Source organism: Panthera uncia, assembly GCF_023721935.1.
Source record: "Panthera uncia isolate 11264 chromosome E2 unlocalized genomic scaffold, Puncia_PCG_1.0 HiC_scaffold_19, whole genome shotgun sequence".
NCBI classification, from domain to species: domain Eukaryota; kingdom Metazoa; phylum Chordata; class Mammalia; order Carnivora; family Felidae; genus Panthera; species Panthera uncia.
Genome location: NW_026057588.1, coordinates 25,096,249 through 25,106,404, shown reverse-complemented (window position 1 = coordinate 25,106,404; position 10,156 = coordinate 25,096,249). Strand labels below are relative to the sequence as shown.

At 49.9% G+C, this 10,156-nt stretch overlaps 1 protein-coding gene across 1 annotated transcript; it reads left to right on the top strand.

The window, feature by feature from the left end:
- The first annotated feature begins 6,932 nt into the window (after window positions 1-6,932).
- CBLN1 (cerebellin 1 precursor) lies at window positions 6,933-9,789 on the top strand. The gene is made up of 3 exons (XM_049622356.1): window positions 6,933-7,196; window positions 7,338-7,457; window positions 8,738-9,789. Exons 1-3 carry the CDS (start codon window positions 6,933-6,935, stop codon window positions 8,933-8,935), a joined length of 582 nt encoding a protein of 193 aa, XP_049478313.1. The 3' UTR covers window positions 8,936-9,789.
- Window positions 9,790-10,156: the final 367 nt, after the last annotated feature.

Genomic DNA, 10,156 nt, shown 5'->3' with positions numbered 1-10,156 from the left:
AATATCACGTATCTAATCCGATTTTGTAATAAATTGGGGTTTAACATAGTGATTTTCTATGATACAACCAATAATTCAACAACTAATGGTTCTACAGGAGGATAAAATGTATCAAATCTGTTGGTTCTGAAGGTGAAGCAAGGTTTCCTTCTGGTACAGTGTATCATTCAGATCCCAGGAGGAAACAGAATTAAACTCAGTTCAAATGGAGAGATTTTTAATGAAGGGACAACCTACAGAGGTGTTGGCAGGGTCAGGGGAATCAACATGAACACAAGATGCGAATAACCTAGAAACCGGCACTACCACCACCCCTCCCCCCCACCAGCCCAGCCTTCCCAAAGCAGGAGATACAAAGGGGGGAGAATGTTACTGACATGACAGCTGGAGCCCAAGAGAGCAGGAAAGGCTGCAGAGCAGGAGCTACAATCCTGAAAAGGGGAAGCTACTGCCAGAGGTTTTTGAGGGTCATTACTTCATACCACCTGCACTGAAGGGACAGAGCAGGAAGAAATACCCCAACTTCTCTCTCCTCTTCTCTCCGATCCTCTGCTTATACCTTCCACTGGCCCAAACAGAAGCCAATTGGAAGGAATCAGCTTCTAGGGGCAAAAACAGAGAAGAGGAAGGCAGGGTGTGGCTCAGTGGCAGGGGAGCAGAGCACCAGCGAGCTCAGTCACATAACTGTCACCGAGGCCTGAAGCAGAGGCGCAAGACTAAGCATGCTCCTCTGACCTAATTTCTAAGAAGTCAACCAGAAAATACCATTTTGGGAAAACAATTTTTTAAAAATATAAAATCCCTTAACAAATTATCTGATTAAAAGTGGGCAGAGGACCTGAAAACACATTTTTCCAAAGAAGACATCCAGAGGGCCAACAGATACATGAATCACTAATCATCAGGGAGATGTAAATCAAAACCACAATGAGATAACACTTCAAACCTGTCAGAATGGCTAAAAAAAACCCCAAACCTCCTTTTCCTTCTGAATTTTCCCTCCTTCAAATTCTATTTAAACTCTTCCTTTCATTTACCTCCTGGTAACACAGAAGTCTGTGGTTCAATAAGTCCTCCAGTTAAGCAGACCTCTCTCTAACACCCCATCCTCACAGCACTCTGAGCTGCGGGAAGTCTATACTATTGTCAATGAATGCAAACTCTGGGAAATTTTCCTAAGACCTATTACGATTAGTGATACTTTTCACAAAATTTAACCCAGCCACCCACCAATGATGACAACATACACCATTTCTTTGATAAATGTCAAATGCATGTGAAGTACATACGTGAAATGTTTGTTTCAATGTTCTCTAATCTATTAATTTTATATGTATGCGTGTAATTTTTGCATGTCTTCGGATTACAGGGTAAATGCAAACTAATACAGAGACTAACCAAAGCTACCACATGAGAACTTAGGTAGCCCCACTACTAAGAAGCCTTCTGAGTACACCTGGAAGTCTTAAGTGGAGGTTCTCCAGGTATGCATCCCTGACTACCACTAAACAAGGTCCTGGAGGGCAGGAAGCATGGGTGATTCATCTTTGCCGTAGCCAGAGGTCCTAAAACAGTGTCTTGCACATTGCAGGCACTCAATAAATGCTGAATTGGCCAAACATTGGTCTGTCCCCAACCAACCACCCCAAAAGCACACAGATAATTACTTCTTGGAAAAATTCCAACTACTGTTTGATGTTACCTATGTGACTTTTCCCTCAAGAGCAGCTTTGTAGGATTACATTATTTCCTTTTTTCCCCCCTTTGACCTTAATGGCCTGTGCTTGAACAACAGCTTCATATAAAATTACCACCAGCACATACCACAGCAGATTCAAGGTATAATTTTAAAAATGGTGCCAATATCTCTCAATTTAGAAGATACATAGTCTCTCCTTCTGAACAAGGCTAGAAAATGCATAATCTGGTATTAACATAAGAGCTCAAGATATTTTGAATATACTTTTTTTTTTTTTTACGATCCAAGATTTTTTTTTGGAAAAGAATTAAAATGTTACCACAAATCTGGCCTTCATTAAAAAGCAATCTTGCATTTTCCTGCATTTAATAAAAGTGTCCAATTACAAAGTTTATTTTGTAATGTAACTTTTAAAACCTAAATAGCAAAAATATTGCATTTAGAATGAATCTGAGTAGGTGTAAAAAAAAAAAAAGACATACCCAGGAAGACAGATTTTGGTGAAATTTAAAATATTTCATACTTCGTACAACTTAGGATCATTTTCATATTTTATAGTATTGATCCAAGCTTAATTTGAAATGACCTTGACCCTTGAAATACTAAATTTAAGACTTTAGAACAAACTAGCCATTCTCTTCTTCTTTATAGGCAAATTGACTAAATACTAAGGAATTGTATGTTGGGGCCTTTGAACCATGACCAAGAGAAGAAACACTGTTTGATGTATATAAACACTAGAGAATCCATTTTGACTTAATAAAAGGATGAGTTCATTGCACATCCTGTGACAAAATATTCCCCTTTTCCTGAACATGCTCTCTTGTTCCAACAATAGATTGTATTTTCCCCAGGATGTGGGGCGATGGGGGATCAAGACAGCTGTTAATATTCATTTCTCAAAATGCACTGTGGTGGGAAATTCAGAATACAGTGAAAGGTAATAAACCTTTTACTTCACCAAAACAGAAGGCTGAATTTAGAGCAGCAGGTAAAGGACATAACAGCACATTCATCATCTGCAATCTTTTAAGTTGCCTAAATCTCTATGATACATTGAATGCTTCAGATCGATGGTTTTATAATATTTTACCAATAGTTCAACACCTGAAAAACCTTAGCAGATTAAAGTCTTAAATTTCAAATATGACCTAACTCGATCTTTTTTATTTTTTAGACCTTCTCAAATTTCCATTTCTTTTTATTAATTGATAAACAATAAATAATTTTAGGTGCTTATCCACAAAGAAATGAAATTTTCACCTTTTTAGGAACCTAAAAGATGAATAGAAAAAGCCAATTCCAATATAATGTTGTCAAAAGAATATTTTGGAATAGAATGTGACAATTACTTATTTATATTATGTGGCTCTACCATTCAAAGTGCATCCGCGCTTCAAAGCTAAACCTTCAGTAACATCATGGTTGATAGCATCTAATTTCATGTTTAGCTGAGGTCTTAAAGATCCAAAAGGACCAAGACAAACATATCTATTATTCTGGCTACTGTATCCATCTTCATCACCATTGTTTTGGGGTGAAATACATTGCAGCCAACCCTCTGAGAGAGACTAAAATAGACATACGTTGTTTTTGCCTGCCAGCATCCCTTCTGTAATTTTTCTTTGGAGAATGTCCCTAGCCTAGACAATGTGGGGCTAACAAACCCCTTTTCAGAGGAAGACACCTGAATCCAAGTTGTCAGGAGAGTGGTTCATTCTCCATGCCCAGACAGGGGCTAGCACCTCAGATTGTCCTGAGACTTTTGTTGCAAATATTAAACAAAAAGCACTCTTTCTTTCTTGCTAGGACTAAGTTGGCAATAGCATCTAAGGGGCCATCATATGGAAAAGACTTGTCTGAAAAATGAAGCCAAAGCCAGAAATAAAAGATCATAATAACTTCGGTAGATCCAACCATATTTCCACTGGCAAGATGTACCCATTGGCTTTCTTGCATTAACCACATAAACTCCTTTATACTTAAGACAGTTTGAATGGGTTCTGTCACTTGCAGCTAAAAGAATTCTAAGTCTAAAATGTGACAATGCTAAAAATAAATATGACTGCTTTTGAGGTGCTTAATGGATCTCCCTCCCCTTATATATTATCTCCTTTGATCCTCACAACTCAGGAAATATTTATTAACATTAAATTAATATTCATTATTTTTTGAAAATATACTATGTGGAAGAGAGATGGAGAATGCCAGAGGAGTGAGGAGGTTAGATACCTCAAAGCATTCAACAGATATTCATCAAATGGAAGATTAAACATTATCTAGCAAAGCCAGGGTGCAATTGTTGCACTAATCCCTCAGTGATAAATTAGGAGGCTCTTGAAGTAGCCTGGGCCAGAAAGATGAATGCCAAATAGGCAGCCCTATGAGAATCATTCAAACAACAGGACATAGAGATGGAATCAAATTAGATGTGGGGGTCCCAGGTGGGTGTGGCTGTTGTCATTGAAATAGGTGAAGAAGGAAGGCACAGAATTTGGGAGGCAAGGAAGGAGACAAAGTGTGGGTCAGTTAAACATGCCTGCAGGGTGTATAAGCAAAAAGGTCCAACAGGCATTCAGTATGAAAGGCCTGGGCTGCAGAGAGGCTGAGATGGGAGATGCCAGATGGAGCATCACCAGCATAGGGATGGCAGTTCAGGCTTGGGCACTGCCCTACTATAGCCTCACCATGAAAAGAAGAGGAAAGGGCTGGCGACCAACCCCCTCCAGGTAATCTCAGTCCTGCTTGTGAGCGCCATAAAAGCTGGCTTTCCCCGACAGAGCCGGTACTTAGGAAATATCTGTGCGATGACTGACTGAATTGTGTACCGTTGGTTCTACACGAGCGCTTCTCCAGGGACCCCCTCCCCCCGCCCCCACCGCTTCCAGCTATACTGGATGGCCGCTATATTGCATGGTGTCTCGTTATTCACCTCTCACCTCCTAAACTAGTTCATGCTCTCACATTAGGTGTAATCGCAGCTGGCAACGCTTTCTGAGGATGTCTCAAAAAGATCGTAGTTGAAAAAATATTTTTGTGTCATTTTAATTTAAAGTAAAATTGTTGCCTCTTTCCCCACCCTTTCCTTTTTCTTGGCGAGCCCAGTGACCCCGGTGGTCCTCCAAACAGAGGCGGGGGTCGGAGCTGGGGGTCCCCCAAGGTAATTCTTTAGACAGCTATCAAAGTCTCAAAAGAAACAAAGGCTGAGAATCTGAAAGGTATGGCAATTGGCGATTCCAAGACAGGTTTCCCCGCGTGGGGGAACGAGTACCCCAGGGGCAGGAGACCCTGCGGGCAGCGAGCCCGGATATCCAAAGGAAGTGTAGGCAGTCCGCGCCTGCAGGTCCCAGCGCTTGCGCCTGGCTGCAGCCAGCCGAACGTCCATTCTGGCTTGGCTGAGCACTCAGGTTCAAGGTCGCACGGGGGTGACCCGAGCGCCAGGTACCCCGATGGCCAGCATCCCAACCCGCCTCTGCTTAGGGTCCGGAGCTGGCACTTCTGCTCTGGACACAACCGAGAGGTCCGTTCGCCCTTCTGCTTCCGCCTGGTTAACTGCAGACTTTCATCCCTCAGGTCTCCGCCTGCCGGCACCTCGGGCTGGAACGCGCCCTTTTCTCTTTCTCCGCAGCTCCCCTCTGCCTGCCACTTAGCAAAACTGCATTTTTACTTCCCTGTTTGAGATTACGTGTGTGTGTAAAGTTCTAAGTCAATAAGTGAGGCAAAAATTCTTGTAGGGTCATAATTACTCTTGAAAAATCGCCCATACATCACAAAATTTGGTGTCTACACTCAACGCTGATGTGCAGGAACGTGTGGCTAAAACAAGTAGTAAAGGTGCACAATATATTGAAAAAATACGGATGCAATATATAAATTGTAAGTGCAAAAGAGAAAATGGTATCAGATAAATGAGCCTGCGTGCGACGCCACTGTACTAGTTACTGCCTAGTGTGCTACACTCTAAGAGTCACCAAGGCGGGCCTCGTCTGTTTTGGCTCGCCACGGCATCCTCAGCGCCTGGCCCAGTGCCTGCGACTTCGTACACGTTCAAAGATCTATTCCGAAAAATTGAAGGAAGGAAGGAAGGAAGGAAGGAAGGAAGGGTGGGACCCCGTGGCCGGCAGACAGGGGGGTTGGAGAGGGGTGCAAGGGAGGCTGGGTGAGCTCCATCCCGGTGGCCGAGGGCTGCGGAGCCAGGTGCTGAGGCTGGCGTGGGATCCGGTGAGCCGGCCTGGGACCGCGGCACCTGCGCCTCCCCGGGAGGCCACGGCGCAGGCCCCGCCCCGCCCCCGCCCCGCCCCCGCCCCGCCGCGCACGCACGCGCCCTGCAGCCGGGTCGCCAGGCTGGCTCGCTCGCCCAAGCTCACCCGCGCGCTGGCTGCCCCTCGCGCCTGCGCCCGCTGGGGGGCGCTCCCCTCCCGCCCCGCGCGCCGACACGCGGGCGCCCCCCGCACGGCTGATTCCATTCCCAACCTGGGCGCGCGCGCCACCTCCTACCTGCGGGCCGGCGATTGGAGGCGCGCGGAAGGGCTGAGAGGGCTGAACAACACCGCGGCCTGAGGCGGAAGGTCCGGGCACGGGCGCGCGCGCGCCCGCGCGCGCCCCCGGCCCTCGCTCCCTCAGTCGACTCCCGGCCAGAGCCCAACCCTGCTGCCGCGCGCCGCCCGCCTCGCCGCGCCTAATAACAACGGTGCCCGGGGTCAGGTGGCCGCGCGCGGACAGCGCCTCCATTGGCTCAGCGGGGAGCGCGGCGCATTAGGATTGGCTGGGAGGCGGAGCCTCGGCCAGTGGGAAGGCGGAGCTGTGGAGGGAGGCGGGCTGGGAGGCAGCGGGGGCGGGGCCAGGCCGTGGTCCGCGCCTTTGTGCCCGGCGCGCGCTCTCCGCCCGCTCCGGCTGCAGCGCCGGCTGCATCAATAATTCAGAGCGGCGGCGGCGGCGGCAGCGGCGGGTGCGAGCAGGAGGCGGCGGAAGCAGCGGGGACCGAGCGGCAGCGGCTATGTATCCAAGTGCGGCTGGGCAGCCGCGGCACCCCTGAGGCCCGGGAGGGGCTCCGGGAGCATCGCGTGGGGGGCACGCTTGCCACGGAGTGCAAAGAAGACCAGTAGTGTCCAGAGCGGCATCTGCGAAGCTGCGCACGGAGCTGAGGAGGGGGCTTCGGAGTGGGGTTGGGGCGGGGGGGCGGCTGGCGCAGGCAGCCCCCGGGGGGGGGGGCGGGGTGGGCGCCGGCGCCGCGATGCTGGGCGTCGTGGAGCTGCTGCTGCTGGGGGCGGCGTGGCTGGCGGGCCCGGCCCGCGGGCAAAATGAGACAGAGCCCATCGTGCTGGAAGGCAAGTGCCTGGTGGTGTGCGACTCCAACCCCACGTCCGATCCCACGGGCACAGCTCTCGGCATCTCTGTGCGCTCCGGCAGCGCCAAGGTGGCTTTCTCTGCCATCAGAAGCACCAACCACGAGCCGTCCGAGATGAGTAATCGCACTATGATCATCTACTTTGACCAGGTGAGCGCTCCATCAGATTGGCTTGCGAGGGGGAGAGGTGGAGGGTTGATGTTCGATCCACTCCAAGGCTCTGCGGAGCCTCGGGAGCAGGAGTTCGGGACTGACTCTTGTCTACTTCCCTTCGTTCCCGTCTCATTGTAGGTACTAGTGAACATCGGGAACAACTTTGATTCAGAACGCAGTACTTTCATCGCCCCGCGCAAAGGGATATACAGTTTTAACTTCCACGTGGTAAAAGTCTACAACAGACAGACCATTCAGGTCAGCCGCTGCCTCAGGGTCAGGCCCCGGGCCGGCAGAGGGCTATTACCTGCTGGAGTGAGCGGGCCCTATGGGGGTGGGAGATAGAAGGGGCAGCTGCATGTGCCTGGGGTTGCTTGGATGGACGAGTAGCAGGGCCTCATAGTTCTGTGGCTTGGACTGTCTCTTGTTTTCTTCTCTCGCCGGCTCTTGGAACCTAGTCCTCTTCCCACACAGAGTTTCCTGCCTTCGCCTTCTGGGCCCCTCCAAAGAGGTTCTTCCCCTTTTCCTACGGGATACCAGGGATTTCCCGTAGCGGTTGCTGGTTAGCATCAAAGACAGTTCCTCTTTCCAGAAGCTTTCTGCGACCGTTGCCTTCAGCTCCACAGACCGTATCCTCATTCTCTGTCCCAGCTCGGAAGCCTGGACTCCTGTGCGCTTGCCTTTAGCACCACGCTCGGGCCGGGATGGGAAGGATGCTCCTGGTATCCCTTTGGAGACTCTGGGTTTTTGAACTACCGGCGGGCGCCGAGCCCAAGCGTTTGAAGGGTGGAGAGAGCAGGGGGCGGATGTAGTGCTGCCCCCCCCCCCCCCCCCGGGCTCCAGCTGTGCCCATGTCAGCACTCACCGTCCCTCCAGGTTCCCAAAGGTGTCCAGGTTTCCTTTGGGCAAAGACAAGAGCCAGGATGCACGGCTGGGGAGAGGGCGCTGGGCCTTTGGCTGCTGATGCCACCGCAAGGGCAAAACCAGGCGGTGATGGCATGGCCGGTTCTGGGGATGAAGCACAGAGTGCAGCCCTGGCAGAATTTCTCATCAGTCCGAAGCCTTGCCCAGCTTCCCTACCGTGTCTCCACTGTGTCAGGCAGCTAGGACCGGGAGGAAGCAGGGTTTGGTTTGGCTTGATTCTCCCGGAAACTCCAGTTGCCCGAGTTTCTCTTTGAAGCGGGGTGGGGCAGGGGGTAGGGGTGGGGGTGGAAGCGAACGTCTTGGGACACCAGAGCTGCCTATGGGTTCGTTAAGCTGGATAAAAGAACGCAGTCAGGCTTTGCTTGGCGCGCTTTAGGAATGAAAGCAACTCCCATTTGGGGGGCAGACCCTTCCTGTCACCCAGATTGGCTGTTTTTCGCCCCACTGGTCCCTCAGCAGTAAACTGCAGAGCCCCCTTTTTAAACCACCCACCCCCTTCCACCACGCTCCCAGGCCTTTGTGGTTGTTAGCCAAGCGGGGAAGGTTCGCATCTCCACTGCTGCTTAGGTACCCGCCTCTGTCGCGCCTCTGAAGTAGGCCTTTCTCTTTCCCAGGTAAGCCTCATGTTAAACGGGTGGCCGGTGATTTCAGCCTTTGCTGGTGACCAGGACGTGACCCGGGAGGCCGCCAGCAATGGAGTTCTCATCCAGATGGAGAAAGGCGACCGAGCATACCTCAAGCTGGAGCGGGGGAACTTGATGGGGGGCTGGAAGTACTCGACCTTCTCCGGATTCCTGGTCTTTCCCCTCTGACTGGCTCATCACCGTAATGAAGGCAGGGAGAGGGCGAAGGCAGGAGGAAGGCAGGAGGGGGAATGAGAAGACAGCACGACTGGAAACTTCCTACATGGTCCCCAGCTGTATCCGGGTAAAAGGTGTGCACCGGCCGCTGGTCGAACAACTTTGTCCGTTTCCTCATTAGGAGAAGCAAATTCTGCTTAGCTCTGCGCACTCCCATTTCCAAAAATAAACTCGCCTCCCCCATTCCGGTTGAAGTAATCAAGAAAGAGAGACTGCCTTGTCATTGTTTCTTACCCCCATGTTCATGTTCCCTAAAATTTATACAAAAGAAACTTTGTATTTCACTGTATAACGTGAAATATCTTCCTCCTCAGCCCCCTCGGAATCTTTCCACCTGCTGAAATCTAATATACTCCTCCCCCTTTTTAGTTTGGAGAGGGGAATAAGGTTTTTGTTTTGTTTTTTGAATGGGGGAGGTAGTTTTAATTTGGCAAGTGTTGCTCTTAAAACACCGCTCAAGAGTTAATTAGCTGAAGATACTTTGTGTCCTCCGCTGCTTGTTAGCAGAGACAGGACTTACCTTAGTGGTGACTGGTTCAAAAATATATATAAATATATATCATTTGTATTCAAAGAACTCTTCCCAGTGGAAACTGGCTGTATTTCCGTATTTCTATGTCCTATTCGGAGTGATCGTGAAATCTAAGGCTGCTTGATGTTCTGATGCTTGTCAATGCCCTCGTGTTCTGTGACTCCACTAAATGCCAGGAGGTTCTTCCGGACGCTTCCTCGTCCTCTGTAACATACGTGTGAATAGCCAAGATTTAATTTTGCTTTAACCCAATAAAGTTGAAGTGGGACTTTTATTTTTCTGAAACAGCTTTCTAAACTCCGCATCTTCCCCAGATGCGAGGTTTGGGGGCGGGTTGTGGAAGCGCAAGGCTGAGAGGCGCCGGGGACTTGGTGGGAAGGCCTGGGCGCGAGGGCTTCTAGCGAAGGCGGCCTGCGCTCCTTTTTTTTTGCGCCAGGCCTACAGCCAGCCCGCATTCGCCTGTGCTCCCTGCTTTGGCCAAAATCTTGCCTGGCCAGGAGACACTACCGGCCTGGAAGCGAAGTGGGATTTTTTCGAAGTCCAAATACATCAGGAATAATCCCAATTGGAGGAGTCGGCACGCTTCCCACGCCTCCGCCCCTGGATGTCCCGAACCTTCAGCCCCACATTTCCCGGAGCAG

Coding starts and splice junctions, on each gene's coding strand:
- CBLN1 (XM_049622356.1), top strand. CDS start 6,933: ATGCTGGGCGTCGTGGAGCTGCTGCTGCTGGGGGCGGCGTGGCTGGCG. Junction 7,197..7,337: donor TGATCATCTACTTTGACCAG/GTGAGCGCTCCA, acceptor GTCTCATTGTAG/GTACTAGTGAACATCGGGAA. Junction 7,458..8,737: donor ACAACAGACAGACCATTCAG/GTCAGCCGCTGC, acceptor TCTCTTTCCCAG/GTAAGCCTCATGTTAAACGG.